Raw genomic sequence first — 25,770 nt, 5'->3', positions numbered from 1 at the left:
AGCTTGTAAAGACACACTTGTATCTACTAAGAAAAAAAACGTAACAAAAATTATGAGATATACAAAATTTATTGCTGTCTAAAAGGCACTTTCCTTGGAAAAATCAAAATTTTTCATTGAACACGTATTCCACGACAAGAATTTAACTACAAGCACTACAGTTGGGCGTGCCGGGCTGCCACCACCGATGTTCCGGCTGGCTTGCTTTGTCGTCGCTCTCAGAGTCAAAGTCCGACAAAAAGGCAGCATCCTCAGACTCGTTGCTGCTCTATCCATCGCTAAAATCGGCCGTAAATGCAGGGAAATCTCGATATCTGCTATCTTTCGAAGCGCCCGCGTCACTTATGGAGGCAGCCATTTTTTGCTTTCTACTTTGACAATCGCAAATCTTAGGAGCGCATTCAGAAATTAACACCTTGCAGGTAAAAAGCGAACTGCTTATAAAACAAAAACATAGTTCTCCTCCTTCATGTCCGATGGAACAGAGTGTGGGAGCAGTGCGGATGGTCTCGAAAGCGGCTAACGATGCCCAGTGGGCGATGTACGGGAAGAGTGAAGTGACATGGGGCACAAGGGACTCTGCAGCAAATGCCACATACAGCACTGTGTGGGTCTCTGCACCAAATACACCAGCTATTCGAGAAACTGAATGCGTACTAGATATTTGATTCACAGTATATTCGGTCTCGGTGCCAAATATTCGAGAAATATAATAGTAGATATCTGATTCTCGAATTATTTGAACATTCACTATTTAATTGGGTAATATTTGAGTATTCGCACACCCCTTGTGTTGATGGCTCAGTGTCACCTGAAAAAAAGAGAAAAAGAAAAAGTGGGTTTGCTTGCTTGATCATTAAATGCTGTTCATTCTAATCTCAATTTTTGTGGTATCGTTGAATGTTTTCTTCAAAGCTGTGCTGCATACTGCAGCTAATAATTCAACTGTCGAGTCAAAGCCTTTTTTTTTTTTTTTCTGTTCCTCAGACATCTACTCAGCCGAATTCATCCTCACAGGAGTATTGCGTCAATGCATTGACTCTGATGCCTTTCTTCTTTCATGACAGTCGGAGGACATGTAAGTACTTCCACCTCTTTCTCTCTCTCTTTTGCGCTGACCTTTTCTGTTTGGAAACCGGTCTGTCATGTTTTTTCAGAAACTGTGAACAAGCTTGAACGTTTCGCAGCTTAACTTGTTCTGATCCAAATTTACGTACATCTGAATGACAAAAGTTGGGCAGGAAATAGAAACAAATTTCTCCTCTAGAGATTTTGGAAACGTATCGAAGGTTTTTCTCATGAACTGCCAAAAACTCAGTGTGTTGTAAGCTGCACGTGGTATTTCAGACTTCTCTATTCGCAATCATAATAGTGTGAAATATGGCCACAGAATATTTGATGACCACTTTTGTACCACCCAAGGCAGCAGGCTCCAAAATATAGAGTGCTGATGCTTAATCTCAGTGTGATTCAATGCATGGGCAGTTGTGAAATTTCAGGAAGAGCCATATTTATCTGTGGCATAAAGTGGACAAATGATCAAATTAGCATTGCTAACGCTTACATCTCTGAAATCTCTAGTCCCGGACCAGGACGAATTTTTATTCAACTCTGAGGCTTTTCTTTCGAGGAACCCGTATGGGTTTCCTTTGTACAATTGCTACCAATGAATGGATGTCTGATTTTCCCTTTATTAATCTCTGAAATCGGTCTTGTTGCTTGTTTTTCTCGGTCGGATATTTCCTGCAACACATTCTCATTTCGTCAGGCATCATTGGACCAGAAAGGGTTAAAGTTTAGAATGGCATTCTGCACCTGACTTTCGAGCCTGCAGCGTGCACTTTTCAAATCTGAGCTACGTGTTTAGGCTGGGTTGGGTTTATTTGTTCTTTTGTGTGGTGTCCACGTTCCAGAAGCTTTCTTCACCCATTGTACATTTCACAGCTACTGGATTTTGCGTTTATGTCAACCAACAGTTGTCCCTAACGAGGCAGATATCTGCTGAATGTTTACCTTTGATCCTTTAACGTCGCCATTAGTTGCACCATGCTACCTTGGTAGTATAGTGTATTTCACCGCAGTTCTAGTTTCGTTGTGCTTGAAATGCCAGCTGTGATCAGAGACACTTGGCTTGTCACGTGACGTAATGGTAAGATGAGAAGAAGGGAGCTTGCCTCCGAGAACATGTCAGAAGTCAAAAATGTCATTGACAGCCAGTGATGAACCTACGGCGCCTTAGTACTCTGCCTAGGCTTTATCTTTCATGCAGAGAACTTTGGCTCCATAAAGCTGGATATAATCCACAAAAATATAGCAACAGAAAATGTAAACACTTTGGATAAAAAGAATAACACGGTGCGAATATACAAAAGTTCGAGTACGAATTGAATAGTGTTTGCCGTTCGATTTGTGTTCAATGCGACAGTTTTCTGTTCAAACTTGTCGAATATTTGTTTCATTCTAATAGTAAGGGACAGAAAGAGTTTTTGAAGTCTACAGCAGGAAAGACTGATTTATGTGGAGAGTCTTCCAAATGATTCTGCTGCAAAACCGTAGTTGTTGCGTGAACGCACGAGTTGGTGAGCGAATGCATGGCGGAAATCATTTATAAATAATAGTTTCCGGTTGTTAAACATGCATGTCTTGCTTTGAACAGTCTACGAATTTCCTCTCCAGATTTAGGCATATCTACTTGTTTAGGTTATGTGACCATCTTGGATCTCTTAACGTGACATGCGGTACTGTATGTTAATGCACTTCGATCCTTCGATGACCACCACAGTTCTGTGTGCATTTGATGAGGTGCTTCTTGTGTTTTAATTACTGTCATTGTCATAGTGCACCAGATACAGTGGCATTTCCTTTGTACTCAATTACAAGCTTTTCAAACGAGCTAAGTTCCAGTTGAGAACAGCATTAAATGTATCAAATAATGTAAGCCTTTTGCTGCCAAACAGACTACACAGGAGTTTTTATATTTTGCTTTGTTTAGAAATAACAAAATATTAAATTCAATATTCAAAGCCAGTTTTCTTAGAATACTCGTATTTGATTCTACATAATAGGAAATCTTACTCTTCACTCACCCCTAGTAATAACAAAAAGTGAAATCTGCTGGTCAGCCAGGAGCAAGTTCTTTTTTTCTTTTTTTTTTTCTGTGTCAGAGTTGTTTTTCACAGTGCAAAAGATGAGGACAGAAGAGAGAACACAACACAAGGGCTGACTTCAACTAAGCTTCATTTGCAAAACCGTCAGAACTATATTCTTTAGACATGAGCAAAAAGGAATGAAAACTTTTGCATGATGTCACACATCTCACAAACCCCTTTCGTATTGCCGCCAGATACTTGATTTCATTTTTGGTGAGGGCAGGAGAAGGCATGCTGATCCGAAGCTCACCCAGCCACTGTGTCTTGTTAGCCTCTGTGATTTCACGGGTAAGCTTTTCTCGGTGTTTGGAGATTATGACACATTTTTTCAAATTCAGGCACACAAGGGTAGTCTCTGCAGTGAATGCCGAGATGACCTTGAACAGCTGTGTGAACATTGTAAAAATGCCCTTTCCATCTCTCATTTAAACATCTGCCTGTTTGGACTTGCAGAAAGAAGTACATTGGCCAATGTTCACCAAAATCGAACTTGAAGAATCATTAACTTATGTTGAACAGCCAGTCAGTTTCCTTAACATACATTAACTTCATTTTTTGCACTGTTGAAATTTTTTGTTGGCAGCATTGGGATATTTACTCCTGTCTCATTAGTATGTCATGGTGAATTTGTTATAAGCATTCCTTCTTTTGTTTGTGCTTATTGCTGTTTAGTGCATTATTTTTTTATGAGTGCGTGTTGATTGCCCATGCCTGGTGAGGACTTGAGTTACCTACATGTTAATGAAAAATAAGGAAAACAATTCTAAATTCAATTTCCCTTCTTTTTTTCCTCTTGCAGATGTTTGAGCAATTTAGGCACAGAATGCACAGATGTGCCACACAAGCCATCGACCAAACCTTTGCAAGAACTGCCCGATTCATGCAATGTTCAAATTTAATATGTGCGAAGAAGTACCGCTCTATGCAATGTTTTTAGAGTCACACGTTTGCAGTGTTATGTGTATGTGATTGTTTCTCATAAGGTTACTTTTCATTTGTAAATTGTGTTCATAGAAGCAGCATATGCAAATGATCTGTTTTTGTGCCGGTTACACGTCATTCTGTAAGTTAGGTGTTGTGCAGTGGTACGTATGCCAGCTGTCTAGTCAGTATCATGAAGTTGTCTCTCATTTTGTTTCGTTTTTTTTTTTTCTTTGTATGTGTGTCTGTTGTTGCCACCTGTTGTTCAGCGTGAACATTTTGCGTATTAAATGCAGTTTTTGGTTTTCACAAAAGGCTGTTTTGATTTTTCATCTCTGCAGCACGTTTTACCACATTTGGATACTTAAAACTGCTGCAGCAAAAGACTTCTGATGCACTTGCATGTTGTTTAAAGCTTAAAAATGAGGACATACAGTTAGCTTACTGGACATAAAAGGCCTGTCTGAAAAGTATCCAGCCACATTCCAAAAAGAAAAAAAAAATGAAGCGTCACCTAATGTATTTGTCGTCGTTATCACTTTCAAAGTATTTCCCTTCTGCACAGCAAGTCATGCAGCCCATCCGTTTCTCGAAACAGTAGTGGAACTCTTCCTCAGTCAGTGCTGTCAGGTTTGAAAATGCATTTCTTTCAGGTGCCTTTCATTCGAGTACAGCCAAACGTTTCGTGCGGCCATAATTGGAGAGCAAAGAGCTTCATGAAATACTTGTATTGTGCCAATAAAGACTGAACTTCATGAGTCACATGAACAGGGGCATTACCTTGCTGCAGTCATCAGGCCACTGTCAAAATCCAGGGCACAAACTTTGCAGGTACCCGCTGTTTACCGAGATCATCTTCAAAATGGAAGTCTGAGCATCTTCCTTGCTATCTACTAGCCGAGCAATTTCTCTCACACAACTGATCTCTTATTGTCAAGGGTTGCACTTCATCAAGAATCTCGTCATTAAGCCATTGGCTTGTTGAAAGCTTTCCAAATGGTGGCTCCCTATCTGCAAATGTTTGGCCTTCCTTGAAGCGGTTGTACCATGTGCATATTTGCTTCATATCCATAGTGTCATCTCTGAACACTGCTAATATTTTCCATATTGCTTCTTTATAGCTACAACCAAGCTTAGAACGGAAGGTTATGTAATTTCAATGTTCAGTTTGCTCCACAATTTTTGCATTGCATCTAGACCAGACGACAGTACTCAATACAGCTGCTAATGCACAACAGCAGACACAAGCCAAGGTCTCGCCACCTGCAGGCTAAACAAATCATGAAACTTCCTTCTAACACTCAGTATGGCCCAACCTGCACCTTGTTTTCTTTTTTTTTTTTGTTCTTTTTCCTAAAGTAGTATGTGGGGTGATCTCACAGACTCTCACTTTTGCATGTCAAATGTCAAGATATTGCTAAAAATTTCTTGCAGGTCTACATGGCTTGTGTAAGTAGCCCACAGTTTTTGAGTGTGGTTGAACTCTAGGACCTCAAGGACAAAGTATTAAGCAGCCTGCATTTGTTTTCGTTTTTCCACAAGTTATGCAATGCAGATCTGGCAGAAAAATCACTTTTTGCCTTTCACCATGCAAGGTCAGTGTAGCATAGTAATATATGTTCCTCTCTTTAATTTGTTTTGTGCTCTTGCGGTAGGCACGAAATGAAAGCACGTGGCGAAATCCGCATAACAAATTGCCGCAAAAAAAAAAAAAAAAAAAGAAAGTTTAGGACATATCTAGGGCCCAGTTGGGCCACTTCCGAGAACGTCTGTAGCAGCCAAGTGCTTTTTTGCATGGATTTAGCGTCGCCGAAGCGATACGTTATTGATCCTTGGTAGACTTGAATAAAAGGCGTTTTGCGTGCACGCGCGTGCTGTGCCGCTCTTTCTCGCTTTGGGAAACGTGTAGTCGTACGTGGCGTGCATTCGAAACCGCGCGTGCTCGCGCGCGGTAAATTCGTGAGCGGCGATTCGTCCCGGTCACCCCCCCCAATCCCCCACTCTTTTCTTTGTCCCCACATCGGCTGCCGGTGCTTCTTCCGCGTTTACGGCGCCCATGAGGTCACGCGCATGACCTCAGTCGCCGGCGTCGGAGATCCCCAAACTCGTAGCGCGAGCAGCTCGACGGACGTTTCCGCGCCGCAGTTCCACAACACTGGGCCGGCGCCTGTTCGTCCCGTGCGCTTGCTCGCCGCTTGCTTGTGTCTGTGCAGAACCCTCCGTGCGCCACTTTCGCTTGCGCGGGTCGGTGTAGCAGTGTAGCAGCTCTCTCCGACGACGCTTTCCCGTGTGCAAGTGTCAGCCGGCAGACGGTAGGAGGCTGCATGAAAAAGGCATCGTACTTGGAACAAGCAAAAGGCAGCTAGCTAGCGCCGACGCGGTGGTGTACAACCACTACGGCTCCTTACGACTACCAACAGCCCCGCCACTAGCCGCGTCGCTTCGCCGCCTGCCCTCGCTCTCGGCGTGCTTCTCCTGCCCAGTGGTTGTCTGCCTGCATGTGTGTGCGTGACGCTGTGCCAAGGTAGTTTTTGGAACAACACTCCGGCTGCTTCTATTTTTGCGGTGTTCAACCCCAGCCTTCGGCTCACGTCTTGCGCGCGGCCCCAACTCCTACGCCGACGACACCTCGGAACGATCCGCGATGGAGGATCTGGGTGAGCAGCCGGCCGTTTTACGGTTTCTTCTTTATCCTTTACTTGGACTGGCCCACGCAGGAGCAGCAGGGCGGGTGCGTTGGCCTGTGGACACACTGGTTTCTAGACGAGCGTGCAATGTCTGGCGCGCGAGCGCGCGCGCTCTTCCGTGCTCCTTTGAGGTGTTGCATACGTGACGGGTGCCCGTAGAGCTCGGGCCTGGACGGCAGCAGCAGCGAAGGGCTTGGCAAGAGTGCTGGCCCTGTCGTTTTGAGCGCACTGCCAAGGCCGCCGAGCGACCTTGTTCAGTGCCGCAGCTCACTGGAGTAGCTTGTCCACATCATCGCCCTTGTTCGTGTCCAAATGATTGACGGCGACCGAATTGCTCTTTAGGGGTGACAGAAGCGATGTGCTTTTTTTTTTTTTTACAGTCCACTAAACTTGAAACCGTAAGCATGTCGTAAAGAAATCGTGCCGAAGTACTAGTTGCTGACGGATGAAGTGTTGAACTTGTTCACATGTTCGGCGACGGTAAAATATGCGCCTGCCGTGTCGGGGGCTTGTTCACTCATTTGTAAAAAAGCTGTACAGCTTTGCAGTAGCGTAAAGCCCTTTGTCAAAAAGCTTTTCATCAGTCGATATAACGAACGCGCTGTTTTGACCAGGGGGCATTGAAAATGGCATTGTTTGTACTAGTCGGTTGGCGCGTGATTGGGAATTGCTGGTAGTGATGAATTGTTGTCATCAGGTCTCTGGCCTACTGCTCTTTTCAGCAGTTCACTATAAAACATAGCGCTGTACATGGCTGCGCAAAGGAGGGTGTCCTGTGCGAGCGTTGTGGCCGTGTGCAAAACAGCACGGGTCACTTTGACGACCCCGTTCGCTCAATGAGATAAGACATTATTTCTTGACAGCATTGAGCTTTTGCTCAGGTTACTGGCAAACCGAACGGCAAGGTTGCCGCAGCGTCAGCATATGTTGCTAATTTGTCGCTAACAGTGGTCAGGTGTGCAGTCTCAAACCCTAGGCTGAAGAAACAGATCGTTATAATAGACAGGTGTACTGCGGTTCATCGAGCACGATCTGGTAGCTAAAATGCGAATAATTTGTCGCATTGCTGAACTAAAAGGCAGTGCCGCTTTAAAACTTGAGATGCAGCTTTGCCTAATACGGCTGCCACGTAGGATGCGATCGAGCTCGATCGGGATCGAACTTCTTGATCGCTGTTGACACCCTCAATTGTGCAATCCGCGGAAAGAAGTGCTTGATCAGGGCAACGTATAAACACGTTGGGGCCCGTTTCAGCATACATGTTGATCTTTGGAAATGCTATGCAGCCTTTCGCACGATTATTGTAGTAGCGTAGCGAGAGGTTGACCTCCGAGTACCGAAGCACACGCAGATGTATCAAGTAAGCAACATCGCCAACGGGCACCAAAAAGAACTGAACAGTTTATTGTTCGTAATCAAACAGAATACAACGTATTCTGTGTTAGGGCCCCAGAGCTCAGAGTTGTGGAAGAGGGCCCCATATATCACATAGTGTTGCGTGAACAATCCGTGTGACAAAATCTGGCAAGTGTGTAGCAGTTATAAATTAGAGTGTGGTTGGGAAATGTTGTTGAACAGATGCCAAACTGACTACATAAAGGTTGTGTATCAGAGAGAGCGAAAAAAAGCAGAATTAAGAATCTTAAAGAACACATATCTTTAGTGCATGCGCGCATGTGCAAGACAGTGCCCAGTATGTACTTTGAAAAGACGTATAAATCATTCGCAGAGGCGTCACATATACATACTACGTTAGTCACCCGCATGAATAACTGCGTCCTGTTTTCTTTTTTTTTTTTTTCGCACTCTCTGATAGCAAGCTTTCTTTTAAATGCATGGATGCCGTGGGGAAAATTCCTTAGGGCTTGGTTGATTACGCAGGTTCGTGTAACGGCATTGTAGTGTATAGCGGTCACACACTGGGGTACACAGGTGGCCGAAAACGGTAAACCCGCAGCTGCTATGGCCTTCTGCCGCCCAGGCAAAAACGCCACCGCAGCCAGCAATCAGGAATTGCGACCACACATTTCGACTGGGCGGAGCGCAACGATTTCAGGATCCCGAGCGCTTTTAAACAAATGAAGCTAGACAGTAATGTTAAGCCGAAGCCTATCTGCCACGTCGCCCTTCCCAACGTCTGCATCGTGCGTATAGTTTCGTTTACCTTAAAAACCCCATAAGTTATGTAATCGCGCCCCCGCTGCGTTGTTGCTCCTACGCTCCCGACATCTGCAAGCTGTTGCAGTGGATGATCGCCGCCTTTCAGACGATAGTTTTCTTTGAAGCTCTCTCTCCACATTTTTGGTCAAGACGATAAACACAATCGCTCGCGTCATTGGAACCGCGAAGTTCCTTGACGCGACATTTGTGTACTCGCGACTCCTTGTTTTTCTCGGCTATAGTATTATCGTCTGACATTTTCTTTTCCTTGACGAGTGTGCAGTACATCTGTTGAGCTACAGCGATTAAACCTACACCCACAGTTCCCAAGACATTGAGCCACGTTTTACAGCGTTTCTGAGCAGTGTACTTGGTTCTTCTGTGTGCGAAGTCTGTCATTTCAGATGTAATACAGGGTGTTTGTGGCTCGAGCAGTTAGTCATAAAATGGAGAACGCTTAGACTAAAAAAAAGGAAAGAAAAAAAAAAAAGAAATAGGGCATTTCTGGACCCTTGACATCCTGCGAAGAAATTCGGCAAACATGTTTGTAGCTGTACCGCGTTCGGGAAAATTTCAGGATTCGTAAAGCCAAGCATTTTCGCCCGCCGGCATGTGGGTATTCAGCGCTGTGAAGAGATTTTTCACCGTTTGATTTCTACATCAGTATATCGGAAACGAATAAAGATGCTGTCGCTAATGGGGAAAGTCGAGTGTATCGAACAAGAGGATTTGAGACGTGCGCTGGCGTCATTACAATTTGTGAGGAAGTCGGAAGAAACATAAGCGCCACACGCTTCGGCTTCGAAATTGTTACCAAATGTATTCTTGGAGTTCAATAATTTGGCTGAAGGATCGAACGGATTCAGCGGACAGCTTCCATAAGTGTCGGAACTGGTCTGAAGCTGAAGAACACTGAAGAGTTGTGCTAAATCAGCTTATAGAGCGGTTGATATATTCTTTCAAAACCAAATTTTTCATTCCTTTGGTGCAAAAATGTTAGTTACTGGATGTGAAAATGAAGGCGCGAAAACTCCCCTTTATTGAATTTCGCGCCGGAACCGCAGTGTGACATCACGACTTTCAACGTATAATTTCTCGTATTTGGACCCGTTCTGGCGGCAGAAAAGTTTCCCACGGACTTCCTTTGTAGAACCTTTCGTTTATTTAGGATGCAATGTAACCTATAATTCTTTGACGAGAAAGCCCAAGCATGGCGCTGTCAAAATCTATGATGTTACGAGAAGCTGGTGCGGGAAAATCAAGGGGGCCTCTTGCACTTTTCTGGCGTATACCAAAACCTCCGCTCATGCCAAGGATGAGCTTTTTGGCATTCTGGAAAAGTGATTTACTAAAGCAGCTGAACTTGGTCTTCTTCAAAGCGACACTATAAGGAAAAGCACAAGATCAGTTTAGAGGGACATTGTACTCGTTAATTTCACGGTAGGTGGCCGGTTATTAAGAAGGGAAAATGGACAACTTTAATTTGTCGGATTTCGCGCCGAAACCCGGCTAGGCCTCGGTACGTCGGTGTGACATCACTGATTTCAAAGTGTTTCATTTTCTTCGTATTTTGGCCGTTTTTGTGCAGTAAAATTTCTCCATACTTGCCATGTTCGGTCTTTGGCTCTTTCACGATACCATTGTCGATCCTTACCGACGAAAACAAACAATAGGCCTGGGCAGACGCCGTCGAAATCCGGACGTCACGACTGGCTGGTGTGGAAACTTCCAGGCGGCGTCGCCACCAGCCTTTCGTTTTTGCACCTTTATCTGACTTACCAAACCTATTCTCACGGTGAGAGTTGTGTTTTTGGCATTGTGGAAAGGTAATTTACGAATACAGCCCGAGTCGTTTTTCTTTATTCTTCTGTGTTTTTTTTTTTTTTTTTCAGTTCTTTTTTTCTTATCGGACCTCGTACACGTTAAGGTCCCTTTAGTACACGTAGTACACGGCGAGCTCAACATCCTTGATCGCAGCCTCTTGTTCGTCCAACAACATTTGACAAACGGCACGCAGCTCGAACACACTAGGCGGGCCTAGCAAGGGTATTGTGTCGTGATATGCTGTTTACAGCGTCGCTGTCGTGTCCTCTGAGAGCCGTTATTTTTCATCCAGTGTTTATCGGATACAAAACAGGCTTTGGCGATGCGAAAACGAGTGATGTTTAATGAGACACTTTAGGCTTCATCGTTCAACTGCAGCGCGTGAGAGGAAAAGAAAAGCAATAAAGGCGCAAGTGCTGCCATGTTTCCCTCTCCGGCATATAGTTTGAGACGTTATCGTGTATTGCGCAACTCTAGACCGAGGTGATGTGTTGACTGTACTCCAATTCTTTTCCTTTCTTCTCTCTGATCAGCTAGTATTGGTCCGAGCGATTCTCCACCTATATACGTTATCATCACGCAGGATAAATCATGAGCGATGAACTAGGATAAATGAACTGAATCAAGCGAAAGGAATCTTTAAATTATCGCCCTGAGAACCATAGACAACTCCAGGGATACAATTGCGCTGCAAAGCGTTTCTTGTTACTGACTAATATGTTACAAAGTTGATAAACCTTTCTTTTTTTTTTAATATCGCAGTTAGATGCTGAAAGCATCATCTCCATGCACAGTGCAGTCCACTGTTTAAGGGAATTCACTGATGCGCGGCTTTCACTATGCTGGAGCTGTATCTGCATATGCCTGATCCCTCTCACCACCTCGTTGATGGTCCTAATCTGACTTTCGGCAACGCGTTACCGTGCATGAGATCATAGGTTCGAGCAAGGTTGGAAATTAAGCAACGCGGGGTAGGTAGACCTGCTTTGGGAGCACACGGAAATACACCAAATCGGCGGGTGCAGGGTGACATGGGATGGACATCATGCGAGGGTAGAGAAGCTAGCAGCAAGATAGAATTTTAGGAACGATTGAGAGAAATGGCGGAAAAGTGGTGGGCAAGGAAAGTTTTCAGTTACTAGTTCATAAGGAATGCTAGCATGAAATGGAGGGAGCGAACAAGAAAATTGTCACGCAAATATTTGGACAACAGGAGGGAAGCAAGCCAAGAAACATCGGTTAAGAAAAAGGTTAAAGACACAGAGAGGGGTCTGTGGAAAACAGGTATGCAGAAGAAATCGGCACTGGGAACATACGGAACTTTCGAGCAGGAAATTGCCAAAGAAATATATGTACGATAATTCTAGGGGAAGCTCTTTTTGTTTAAAGCCAGGGCAGGAGTATTGCGGACTATAAGACGTACCGAGTCAAGTACCAAGGGATAGGCACGTTACTGTGGAGAGGAAGGGGGAACGACTGAACACGTGATACTTTTCTGTAAAGGACTTCACCCTGCAGCTCAAAGCAACGGGGCGGACTTTTTCAAAGCATCGGGGCTTAGGAACAGTGGAGAAAAAATAGACTTCAAGCGGCTAGGAATAAGCAAACGAAGGGTATCTGATTGGCGTCTAAAATCAAGACAAGAGTGGAAAATTTCACCCTCCACGAAGTACAATATGTATTAGTCACGGCTAGGCGGCGTGTGCTGCCGCCCGATTCAAAGGGCTCAGCCTTATCCATCCAGCCATCCTGCATGCCGCTGCATCAATACACTGCGCGCTTGTGTAGAAAAGTACCAGCGCCACCATCACCAGACAGTACACGTGGCAGAAGGGGAAAGCCTGCATTTGTTCTACACTCGTGCTTTCCCTTTAAAGGTTAACAAGGAGTCTGTCTCCATGTTATAATTGAAAATGCTTTAAAGTTTAATAGCGCAAAGATAGCAGAGGGGAGAGAACAGAGCGCTCTGTTCTCTCTTCTGCCCCCTCTGCTATCCTTGCGCTGTTATTCAAACTTTAAAGCATGTTTCACCAGCAAGCCCCATCCTACAGCCTCCTTGATTTAAAATGTGTTTTCTTTGCCTACACACCGATGTGAGCATATGTGGTGTGCCGCTATGTTGATAGTACGTCCTAGATTATTATTTTTTTTTTTTTGACGTATCACGGTATTCAAAACACACTGCACGGATGGTCTTCGACGACACAATGGTCTACGCCAAATTATTAACTTTCCCGACGGCTGGCAACAAGAATGTGATTCAACCATTTCCATATATTCCCGCGTGCATCTTACGTCATATCCGGGAGAAGTACGTTAAGCAATTGCTTCCGCATTAATATTGAAAAGGATTGAAAGCAAAAGCGCGATGTAATGTAACGAGGGGTCTCGGGAGCATGTAGGACTATTGCTTCTGACCGGTTCGTCAACCGGACATTCGCCTCCTTGTCGCCCGCGTGGCGACTACGGAGGGAATGCCCGGATGACGAACTAACAATGCGCACCCGAGGCTGGCTCATAATCGCGCGTCTCCTCCGTCAGATCAGCGAGTCACCGACTCTTCCGAGGCGAGCCAGATAAGCGTGACCAAGCGGCGCGCCGAAGCTTCGGGCTCCCGCCGTGACCTTATATCTTTTGCGGAATGCTTCAAATATGTATATAACGGTGAGTCAGGCAGGGGGGGCTCGGCTTCCCCGCCACACGCTTGCGGCCCGCGGCGGAAATGATTCCTTTCCCGTGTCGTGCTCCCGTGTGGGCCACTTTCGTCAACCCCCGTATACGGTGTCCGCGCGGTTTCGCTGCTTCCTTTCTAGCGCGCGCGCGTGTGTGTCGGTTTTGACAGAAATCGAATGACTCGTCTCGCGACTGGCTCTTTTCGCCGCCCGTCCGTCGTGTGTCAGTATTTGCATATCAAGCGGCGCCCGTTCCCTTCCTTCCGTCGTCGCGAAACGCGGTGAGCCGCTGTTTGTGAAACGCGCGTCGTGTTTCTAAACTCAGGTGCATGCGTGTACAGCCGCGTATACCGTATCGGTCAATGTCGTGCGCCGAACGCGCCAGCGCCGCGATAACGTAACGACCCGATTGCAATTATTTTCTTTCGCGCGCTTCGCTGACGGTCAAAGCAACGGTTCGCCTGTATGCGTTATCACCAGCATCGGCCGGTCGTAAAATCGGGAGAAGAAAAAAAGAAATTGGGCAGAACTCACCTAACAATGACAATCCAAGCATGCGAATAGCCGAAACGCGTCATGTACGAGGCGCGTCTGCTGCAGCCGGACTCCTCTCACGCGCTGCGCCATCTGGTGACGCCACCGCGAAGTTCGTGCATACCCAGTGGCACCTACACGGTGACCCGATTTGGCATCAGAGATTCATTGAAGAGCGGCGCATACTCAGTGCCACGTATATATGACCTCGGGAACGGCCCACATTTTTAGACTGAATTCGTCCCGGTCTGGGAACCCGCGGAGCAAGGCAAATTCTACCTCAAGTGCGACAAACGTCAACTGCGTTTCGTCTTTGTGAGAAACCACCCGTATATGGGTTTCCTTTGTAGCTTCGTGGTATATACATTCGAGCGGATGACAATTTTTTTCCTTGCATGAACTTTTATCCATCTTGCGGGATTTAGCAGAACTGGTTTGTCATTGCAGCTCCCTTATACCCGAGCGCCATGTTTCCGTCTTGTATTTTTTCTATGAAATATGTTCGGAAGTAGTATTTGCCTATCGAGAGGCGCCAAGAAACACGAAGCACGGATTGGTTCCGTTTCTACCTCGGAATATAGTTCAGGTATCGTATTTTGTAGCGATCCATGCATTTAATTTTATCCTTTCTATTCACGTTGCTGCGCCGCGCGTTATCGCTGGCATATTGGTCGGTCGACGCGACGGACATAAAAGCGATGAAAAAGCTATGTGCCCTTTAATTTTTTAATTATAAGGTTTTACGTGCCAAAACCAATTTCTGATTATGAGGCACGCCGTATAGTGGAGGGCTCCGGAAATTTCGACCACCTGGGGTACTTTAACGTGTACCTAAATCTAAGTACACGGGTGTTTTCGCATTTCGCCCCCATCGAAATGCGGCCGCCGTGGCCGGGATTGGATCCCGCGACCTTGTGCTCAGCAGCCTAACACCATAGCCACTGAGCAACCACGGCGGGTGCTATGTGCCCTTCCACTCTGTGAAGAAGGATGACCAGCGAAGCTGTGTATGTGGGCCCCTTAACACCTGCTTCACCTCCACCGCGGGTCGGCCCGGCATTTCACAGATTGGCCCACGTATGGGGAGTTTTCTGTCTGCACTCGGACACGATCCTAGGGGAACTAGCTCTTACAGCTGCACTGTAAAAATGAAATGGGTCATTACAAAATGTTAGTCCAGGCGTCAAAGCTTGAGCGAGACAGCTAATATGCAGTAGGGGTAGCCACACTCCTTTTTTTTCTATTCCATGGGAACTGGCCAAAAAGAAAGCCGCAGGTGTGTTCGTTTGCTGAGGGTTCGACAGAGTCATTATTTGCTCTTCATCCGTTCGCGTTCCGGCTGCCCTGTGTAAACAGCAGCGACTGAACGGGTTTCTGTACTCAGCACGGCGTCCCACCGATGCTCACGGCAGAGGAAGCTCCTCGTATTGGCCCCGGCTTGTGCAACCGCAAGCTTGCAGACGGCTCGTATCCTCGTACTCCTTCCTCCGTTACATACCCTCTTGTCCTCCCATCCTTCTAAATGACCTTTCTTTTGTTTTGTTTTCTAAATTTTTTGTACGTGTGTGTTTAGCCGGGGCGTGTCACTCGGTTCTTAGGTCTGATGGATGGATTGTTGACTGACGATCGAGACGGCTGGGGCAAATGCGGCGACGGCTTCCTGGAGAAAAAAAAAAAAGAGAGAAACCAGGGAGAGCCACGGTTTCGTCTGTCCCTTGTCTTGTCGCTCGAGGGTTTTAAAATCGTCCTGTTCCCCCGCGCCGTCTGCGCATCCTGTTTGTTTTCGTTGAGTCGGCCGTGGGCTTTGGCAATGCGCTATTTATGATTGTTTATGACGGGACAGGCGCGCTGTGGGCGCACTACGTATGACGACCGATGCGAGGGTTTGTCTTTTCGCAATGCCTGTGCCTGACGGTTTTAAAGCTGAAATATTTCTCTCTGTCACTCTTTTTCTTTTTTTTTTCGCTGATCACTTTCTGCGCCGTCTGCGTTATGAGAAGACTGTAGACAGCCGACGGAGAAACAGAAAGAAAATGGGAGGGAGAGGGCGGGGGGTTGCTGATCTGAAGTCTTGTTACTTTGGGCGACAGGAATTCCGTACCGTTTCGAAATCGCACTTCGTTAACGACGCTGCCACAGCATGGTGGGATTGCGAAAAGACCTACTGTGCAGACGACGCCTGGACGATTCTTGTTTTAAATCTTCGGTTTTGTCTTGTGTGCTTTTTTTTTTTTTACTTATCTATGATCGCCTTGGCATTTTCACGAGACAGCCGTCGGGAAAGACAGCGCGTCGTTTACCAATATGATAAACGGGAAAAAAAGAATAGCTGTCTTCTTGTCGGGACGGGCTACGTGGCACCGACGACTGTGCCTTGACAGTGTGTGCGGCAAACTCGACGGTATCCTCCGAGCTCCTTTGCAGTTTTATCGCGCGTGCACGTGTTCTTCGCAAAAATGACCAGTGACCTTACACTTTGAGTTTATTTATAACCCTGGTGGGTTGCAGACATAGAGGCCGTATACCTCGAGAATGAGGAGATCGAAGAAAGGGGCATCAGTATAAAATCGTAAAGTACTCTTTTAAAGCTCTATTTTTATTCATTTGGCGGGAATGTGTTCTTTATTACAGTGGTAGAGAAAGTGAATGTCAGCTTCCCCCCCCCCCTTTGTTTTTTAAGTTTAGCGCTGAAGTCTCAGTGCCAGCTAGTACGACCTTTTGACGTCGCTGGCCTCGTTGTACCTTCTCGAAAATTCTCGAACGTTCTCGAAACTTGCTAGGTTGATTGCGTCTATAGTTGCTCCAGAAAACGATGTAGTCCCGTTTTATGGGTGAGCAATTAACTGCAGACGCTGTCAAGTTTTATGACGACACAGTGGCGTCGTTACCCGTCTTTTGTTTTCGGGTTCCTTCTGGCTTACCATGCAAGCCCCCCTCTCAACGTAAAAGTGGCAGTTTTGCTATTGTAAGAGCGTAATTTAATAATAGAGCCGAAGTTCATATTAGGCTTCGCTGTCCTTTAGACTGACATTTTCTGAGCTTGCTACTTGACGTCTTCTCTGTGACCCGACAAATTGCTTTGGAATGTTGTCGACCCCTACTTTTGACCTGTTTGGGTTAAGGAAAAAAGAAGTTTTACTGCGTGTATATAGTTTCGAGTTCTTGAAATCTAATGCGAATGCGAGAGAAAGAGACGCGGAAAGGCAGGCAATATAATCGGCGTGAATACGAGCAGCACCAGGTGTTCTCGACGTCTGCCGTTCGAGGAAAACTGGCCACCATTCGAAGCGGTCACCATACACTGCGCAATGTTAGCCTTCCTTCGCTGCACGCGTTGTCTCAGAGGAAGACGTTGGTTCCGTAACCGAGCTGATTGAAGTGCCGCGTTACCTAGCTATATCATTTCTCTTTCTTTCTTTCTTTCTTTCTTTCTTTCTTTCTTTCTTTCTTTCTTTCTTTCTTTCTTTTCTTTTCTTTGACTAACTTTTCCGTCACGGACACCCACTATACGTGACACCACCTGTGTAGGCTGTACATATATAGCGAGCTGGGTTTCCCAAGCCGTGTAACAGGTGTCACAGAGCAGTAAGCAGCGCAACACGCACTTCATGCATGTCTGTCTGTCAACGGGACAACCATCGTCTCGCCAGTCCACGCGCTAGCTCGCCTACGACTCCCCTCCACGACCCATCACTTCCACGGAGGAGTCTTGCATCGGAGGCGCACAGGTGGCGCAGCGTGGCGTGAACGCGTGTGGTTGCGTAACGATAGACGGACGGCGCGTTTAATTGCGCCACCCGAAACGTGCCGCTGCTGTTGCTGCCCCGGTTTGTTTCTTTATACACTTCTTTACGTTATCCTTTCTTAGTTCTTGTTTTCGTCCTTATTCTGACCTTCATGCTTCGACGCGCGCGCCGCGGATAAGGACGTTAAAGGACGAAGGAGCTAGAGAACCAAACTTTTGATTAATGACTCGCCTAATAGAGTTGCCGAAGTTCCCGCATAGTGACGGCGAAATCTGGCACGGTGGCAAAAGGTTTGAAGGAGGGAAGGGAAGTCGCGTCTCTTTCGCGAGCAGTTCTCCCGTCTGTGTACAGCACGGGAGAAGACGCGCAGCGGGTGGTGAACGGAGCAGGACTCGGCAGTATTACTTGTAGGCTTCGTCTGCAGGGACGCTATAATGGCTCCCATAACTGGAAAGCCAGTTTTTCCGTAAGGTAGTTCGCCAACCTAATGGTGGCGTAGTCATTTTTTTTTTTCTTTTTCACTGTTGGAGTGTAAGAGTGCAGTTTGCTTGTCTATAGGATATGGAAAATGTAAACGTGGCTCTCGTGATGAAACCATGCGCAACAGACAAGCATGTTGACGATGAACCTTAAACGTGGCACGTTACCCGCAAAGGGTGTGGGTATTAAACGGCATCATGATGCCGGCAAGGCACAACAACAATCCTTTAAACTTCGACATATGACAAACTCATAATTGGTACTAACACCTATATTTATGATTCACAATGCTGAAACGGTTGTTCCTCGCACTTTTAAACACTTTGGCCTCAGCAGTATTAATCCTAGAAGGAAATTCTTTTCGTTCCTGTATACGAACATAGGAACCGTTCTTCCTAAAGTAGATGCTCTTGAAAACCTAGGTATATATACTGCAACAGAATCAAATTTGTTTGCAGTTACTGAAACATGGTTTAACCTTGCTATAACTTGAGTCTGAGATACTGCAACTTTTCCCGGATTTCAATACTTTCCGACGTTACCGCACTAACAAGCGTGGCGGTGGCGTAATTACGGGTAGTCAAAAAAAGTCTTAAGTTCACCGAAATTAAAACATCCTTGTGTTTGCAAATTATGTTCGTTCTCTGTAATGCTTCTTATCCCCCCGCCCCACAACGATAATCGGCGTTTGTTATCGCCCTCCTGCTAGTGACCCTCTTTTTGTACCCGAATACCACGAGGCTCTTCGCTGTCTAATCGGCATCTTCCGATACTGCTGTTATGCGACTTTAAATTTCCGGCAATATCCTTGGTCAATCTAGCATGGATAGCTTCCAAAAACGGCATCGAGAGCGATTTCATCAACTCATGCCTAACCTTTGGACTAACGATACTCATCAATGAATCCACACGTTACAGCGATAATTCTTCTAATACTCTAGATCTTCTTCTTGCACCTGAGTCCGACAGGGTATCAAAATGACGTTTTCGCCAGGGCTTAGTGACCATTCAGTGATCCATGACTATTACTCCTGTTTCGCATCCCAGGAAAACGATAACATTGTATGATAAGGGTAAATATTCTGCTATAAACTCTGAGCTCGAACAATTTACTACTTTTCTTCTGATTTCTCAAAGTGTTCAGTCGAGGCTAACTGGTTACTCTTTAAGAATAAAACGCTAGACATGTTCACTATCGCATATACCCAACATTATTGTAACCTAAAAGAAGTCATCCTCCTGGTTTAACGTTGCATTGAAGCGACTGAACAAAAAAAGAGAAGGCTATTTCGTTCTGCAAAACGATCCAATGACGCATGCGCGTGGAGCAGGTACTATGCCATATAAAAAGAATTCTAAATACTTGCAAACACAGAAAAAAAATCCTTTTTTTACAGACATTGTCCGCTATGTTACAAAATGAAATAAAAAAATTCTGGAACACCATTAACCCTGATAACCCCAATCATCAGCATTGTGCGACGAACAAGACAATCCAATTCTCGATCGTGAGGCCGCCGAACTTGTGTTGTTCCTTGTTTACCGCCGAACCTGTCAGCAACTTCCCTTTCCTTATGCCTACCATATACCGTGATGCCTGAAGTGACATTTTGTCCAAACGGCATAGCTAAACTAATCGACTCGTTAAAACTCATCTTCATGTGGCGTGGACGGCACCAACGCGAAAATGTTAAAAAGCACGAAATTGACCACTAGTGTGATACTATGCCATATTTTCCAACAGTCACTATCAACAGGATGGGTACCGGTAGACTGGAAAGTGCGAAAGATTGTTCCAGTACCCAAAAAAAGGTCCCCCATTTTTTTTTTTTTTTTTGTGCAGCAGTTATCGCCCTATTTCACTTACTATAGCATTTGTTCTAAACTAATGGAACATGTGATTTACTCAAACATTGTCAATTTCTTTGACTGCAATAACTTATTTCATTCTAGTTAACACGGCTTTCGTGCAGGACTGTCACGTGTTACCCAACTAGCTTTATTCTGTAACTATATTAGTTTAAGCCTCGACCTAAATATACCCGTTGATGCCATCTTAGACGTTGAAAAAGCATTCGTCAATGTTCCGCGTCAACGGCTACTCCGATGCACCACTCCGATCCACGTCAATTCAAGGCGGCACTGGTATCGCACTTTCACTGTAGTTAAAACTCATCCCTCATGTAATAAATGAAATGAAATAAAGACGATGTGAAGACGTTATGAAGGCGATGTGTCCCGCTCTTGCGCCTGTAATCGATGCCCGCCATCTTACTTAGGGCATTCGCAGGGACAAAGACAACCCGCGAAAGTGTACGTAGGGGGGTGTGTGAACTTATTAGGAACTGAACAACATGATCGTTATAGCGATGTTTGCATATCACAGGTCGCTATATGTTTTGCACTATCTGCATGAAATGGGGCTCCATGCTTGCACTGACCTTATAGTTCCCATGTTATACTGCCTGCCAGCCCATGGACGAAATTGCAAAAAACAAAAACAAAAAAAAACATAAGAACGGTGTTTCGATAATTGCACTGTCCACCCTCGCAAAATCAAACAACTTGATGCCGCTGTCTTCTCGGCGACCTGTTTTCACTGTTGCGCGCGGCCGGGCTCAGCTGTTGCGAGCTGTCGCTTGGTGCTCGCAAATAGCTGCTTGCCGTCATGCTGCGGGCGGCCTCGGCACACACGACCCGGCACGCTCCTTTGTAATAATAAAGTCTCACGAAAAAAGAAACGAAGAAGAACCGTGCAGTAACGAGGCCACCGACACGAGCAGCGCATGCAGGCGCATCCGGTGGCAGTGTCTTACTGCCTTGACAAGTAATTAACCCAATTCGGGGCCGCCCATCATGCAGTCTCCCAGGTTAAGCTAGGAATGGTCTCAACGAAAAAAAAAAAGAAGAAAACCGCCTGGCGAACCGATATGCGTGCAGTCAAAATTAAGTGCAGTATACTGTTGCTGGCTGCAGACAAAATAGTTTTCGTCAGCTATGTGTCAGCTTCAGTCTTTCTTTTTTTTTTTTTTAGGTTTTCTCTTCTCAGAGACTGCAGCTTGATCTCTTATTTGGGTTTTTTTTTTTCGATGTGCCCGAACTCCATGGTGCGAGTTCGAATAACGTGAAGCATGGCCTTGTTGATGAGCTATAGAGCACGTGGGTTCGATTGCATGCACTCTGCGGCGGCATCATGCCGGTATACGTCGGTGCCGCGTGCAAAACGCGCGCGCCGAGATGTATCGGTGCACTGAACCCCAGCTGGTCATAATAATAATAATAATAATAATAATAATAATAATAATAATAATAATAATAATAATAATAATAATAATAATACGTAGTCATCCGCTGCCACGTCCCTCATATATAGCCTATATGAGCAGCTTTAAGGCGTAAAACACTTCCGTTTAGACAAGAGCCATCCGCCAATCCTAAAATTTAGTATGTACATTTGCGCACGAAGAGATCGCATATTTCAACCTGATACATCGGACTTCTCTGTGCCGTTCACGGAGCGGTCACTTAACACCTGCGCACAAATGCTTACGAACCTCGTGCTGAATTCGCAAATATCTTCGATAGTAAGAGTTGCTCGCCGTTGGCCGGCATCGTATAAGAACATTTCTTTGTGTGCGTGTGACTATGTATACTGACGCACATCGAATATACGCGGCCTACCTGTTCCTTGCGGCCGTAATCCGACGGGGAAACCCGTCGAAAGCAGTGTAATCCGCCCATCGTAGCACGCCTGCGACTGTCGTGGTACGCAAAGCCCTTCGGAGAGCCCCCGCCGATCGCTCCATTTTTTTCTCCGCGGATGTAAACGCGGTCCACCCGACGACTGAAGACTGCCGCCAGTGTTCTTCTACGCAGTACACAAACGTTTCGTCGTCACCTCGTTGTATGCGGAGCAGCGAGCAGAGGCGGCGGCGCACGTTTTTCGGCATACGTGGTCACGTGGCGCAACCGGCGTGGGTCGCTCCACATATATCCCTGCTTACGTACGCGTATAGACGTATGCGTATACTATATACGTATATGCGACGCACACAAACAACTCCCGCACGCCGCGCAATGCGTGGTATTTTCCCCGGGTTGGAACTGGCGTCTGTATGTACGTTTGCGCGCATACGACTCTCTCCCTTTTGTAACCTTGGTTCGTATACCGCGGCTGGTTCGTACGCCTGGCCCCTCGCAGTATATTGTCGATCCCTCAGACGCGTTCTTGAGGCGCGCCAGTTCTCGCCGGCCGCCTTTCCATTCATCCAAATAAGGTGGCGTCGTAGTCGTCAGGGGCGCCGGCGCGGCAAACGTCTTGTCGAGGATTGCGGGCGTGGGACGAGAGCCCCCACCTCCGAGCCCGCGTGTAGCGAGAAAGCTTGCATAGATCTGGAGGTGCGCGGGGGCCACCTGGGTCCCAGGGTTTCATTTTTGTTTCCGTACTTTTTTTTCATTTCTTGTACACATGCCTGGCGCGTTTGTTTTCTCTCCTCGCTGTGTTTTGCGCACGGCACCGATTTTTGAGTTGGCGACGTTTGATTGCGATCCCTCCCCCCACCAGTAGCTCGGGTATCTCCTTGTTCGCAGCACTTTTCTCGTGCGTGTGCCCCGCTTTTGTGCGTGTGGATCTGCGCGTGCCACCGACTGGATCGTACATACACGTTCTCTTGAGCGAGTTGCGCGATACACGCCGAGTGTGGGCAAAGATTGTTGTTTCACACATACGCTTCGGACGCGGGCATCCCTCTTGGCACTCGTTTGCGCTCTTGGATTGACGGAGAGAGCCGATTCGGCGAATCGACAAGAAAAAGAGCGAGGTCACCATGACGATGGTAGCGCACATCACCTACACCCGAGAGGTGGAGGAGAAGGAAGAAGTGGAACACAGGGCGCCACGCCGTGAGTTGGAACTCTTTAGTATATATAGTTTTCACAGCTGATCTGTAGAAACGATTGAACAATTGGATTCGTTGGCGGTAACGCCGCGTCTCGGCGTGGTCGAGATCTTCGCGCTGGTATTTGTTGGTCGCCATGACAACATATCCATATAGAGCGCGGGCGATCGCACGCTCGCGCAAGGACGTGCTGCAGCGATCGTGACTGGAGTAACAGGTTGTCTCCCTGCCGCAGCCGCGTTTACCTGTGGCGACGTATCGGTTTTAAGTGGTCAGTGCCTTATATATTCGACTACATATCAAGCGGAGAGGAAGGTGGCGCGCAAGCACACCCGCCGTGGTGTATCAGTGGCTGTGTGGCGTTGTGCTGCGTAGCAAAAGGCCGCAGGTTCGATCCCCGCGGCGGCAGCGGGTGCGCGTCGGTGGATGCGCGACGCAGAAGCGCTCGTGCTAATCCGGAGACCCTCCACAGCGTCATCCCTCGCAACTCGCTGTGCACTTCAGGGACGTTAAAGCACGAGGCGTACGTATACATATATCCCCTGTGAAACAAAATAAAACACGAGGTTACTGGGCTGTATAGATATCATCATCAGCAGCCTAGTTACGCCCACTGCAGGGCAAAGGCCTCTCCCATACTTCTCCAACTACCCCGGTCATGTACTAATTGTGGCCATGTTGTCCCTGCAAACGTCTTAATGTCATCCGCCCACCTAACTTTCTGCCGCCCCCTACTACGCTTCCCTTCCCTTGGAATCCAGTCCGTAACCCTTAATGACCATCGGTTATCTTCCCTCCTCATTACATGTCCGGCCCATGCCCATTTCTTTTTCTTGATTTCAACTAAGATGTCATTTACCCGCGTTTGTTCCCTCACCCAATCTGCTCTTTTCTTATCCCTTAACGTTACACCTATCATTCTTCTTTCCATAGCTCGTTGCGTCGTCCTCAATTTCAGCAGAACCCTTTTCGTAAGCCTCCAGGTTTCTGCCCCGTAGGTGAGTACTGGTAAGACACAGCTGTTATACACTTTCCTCTTGAGGGATAGTGGCAACCTGCTGTTCATGATTTGAGAATGCCTGCCAAACGCACCCCAGCCCATTCTTATTCTTCTGGTTATTTCAGTCTCATGATCCGGATCCGTGGTCACTACCTGCCCTAAGTAGATGTATTCCCTTACCACTTCCAGTGCCTCGCTACCTATCGTAAACTGCTGTTCTCTTCCGAGACTGTTAAACATTACTTTAGTTTTCTGTAGATTAATTTTCAGACCCACCCTTCTGCTTTGCCTCTCCAGGTCAGTGAGCATGCATTGCAATTGGTCTCCTGAGTTACTAAGCAAGGCAATATCATCAGCGAATCGCAAGTTGCTAAGGTATTCTCCATCAACTTTTATTCCCAATTCTTCCCACTCCAGGTCTCTGAATACCTCCTGTAAACATGCTGTGAATAGCATTGGAGAGATCGTATCTCCCTGTCTGACGCCTTTCTTTATTGGGATTTTGTTGCTTTTTTTGTGGAGGATTACGGTGGCTGTGGAACCGCTATAGATATCTTCCAGTATCTTTACATATGGTTCATCTACACCCTGATTCCGTAGTGCCTTCATGACTGCTGAGGTTTCGACTGAATCAAATGCTTTTTCGTAATCAATGAAGGCTATATATAAGGGTTGGTTATATTCCGCACATTTCTCTATCACCTGACTGATAGTGTGAATATGGTCTATTGTTGAGTAGCCTTTACGGAATCCTGCCTGGTTCTTTGGTTGACAGAAGTCTAAGGTATTCCTGATTCTATTTGCGATTACCTTAGTAAATACTTTGTAGGCAACGGACAGTAAGCTGATCGGTCTTAAATTTTTCAAGTCTTTGGCGTCCCCTTTCTTATGGATTAGGATAATGTTAGCGTTCTTCCAAGATTCCGGTACGTTCGAGGTCATGAGGCATAGTGTATATAGGGCGGCCACTCTTTCTAGGACAGTGTTCCAACCATCCTTCAACAAATCTGCTGTTACCTGATCCTCCCCAGCTGCCTTCCCCCTTTGCATAGCTCCCAAGGCGTTCTTTACCTCTTCCGGTGTTACTTGTGGGATTTCAAGTTCCTCTAGCCTATTCTCTCTCACCTTATCGTCGTGGCTGTTACTGGTACTGTATAAATCTCTATAAAACTCTTCAGCCACTTGAACTATCTCATCCATATTAGTAACGAGATTGCCGGCTTTGTCTCTTAACGCACACATCTGATTTTTGCCTATTCCTAGTTTCTTCTTCACTGCTTTTAGGCTTCCTCCGTTCCTGAGAGCCTGTTCAATTCTATCCATATTATAGTTCCTTATGTCCGCTGTCTTACGCTTGTTGATTAACTTAGAAAGTTCTGCCAGTTCTATTCTAGCTGTAGGATTAGAGGCTTTCATACATTGGCGTTTCTTGATCAGATCTTTCGTCTCCTGCGATAGCTTACAGGTTTCCTGTTTAACGGCGTTACCACCGACTTCTATTGCGCACTCCTTAATGATGCCCATAAGATTGTCGTTCATTGCTTCAACACTATGGTCCTCTTCCTGGGTTAAAGCCGAATACCTGTTCTGTAGCTTGATCCGGAATTCCTCTAGTTTCCCTCTTACCGCTAACTCATTGCTTGGCTTCTTATGTACCAGTTTCTTCCGTTCCCTCCTCAAGTCAAGGCTAATTCGAGTT

General features: G+C 46.3%; 2 protein-coding genes across 4 annotated transcripts in view; both read left to right on the top strand.

Moving 5' to 3' along the window:
* Positions 1-4,384, top strand: part of LOC126542341 (uncharacterized) — an 84,222-nt gene extending 79,838 nt beyond the window's left edge. For both annotated transcript variants that reach the window (XM_050189389.3, XM_055076618.2), the window contains 2 exons: positions 988-1,078; positions 3,949-4,384. In XM_050189389.3, coding sequence (XP_050045346.1) covers positions 988-1,064 — 77 coding nt within the window. In that variant the 3' untranslated portion in view covers positions 1,065-1,078; positions 3,949-4,384. The remainder of the gene's footprint in view (positions 1-987; positions 1,079-3,948) is intronic.
* A 1,761-nt stretch (positions 4,385-6,145) lies between these two features.
* The window catches only part of LOC126542356 (leupaxin-like), an 82,320-nt gene continuing 62,695 nt past the window's right edge, over positions 6,146-25,770 (top strand). The window contains exon 1 of one of the 2 annotated variants that reach the window (XM_050189409.3): positions 6,146-6,727. In XM_050189409.3, the coding sequence (XP_050045366.1) occupies positions 6,715-6,727 (13 nt within the window). In that variant the 5' untranslated portion in view covers positions 6,146-6,714. Of the gene's footprint in view, positions 6,728-22,740; positions 23,076-25,770 lie in introns of those variants that run through there. The other variant, XM_050189400.3, reaches the window with a different exon arrangement.

The sequence above is a fragment of the Dermacentor andersoni genome, chromosome 3, assembly GCF_023375885.2.
Source record: "Dermacentor andersoni chromosome 3, qqDerAnde1_hic_scaffold, whole genome shotgun sequence".
NCBI lineage: Eukaryota > Metazoa > Arthropoda > Arachnida > Ixodida > Ixodidae > Dermacentor > Dermacentor andersoni.
This window is presented reverse-complemented; position numbering and strand designations above follow the sequence as displayed.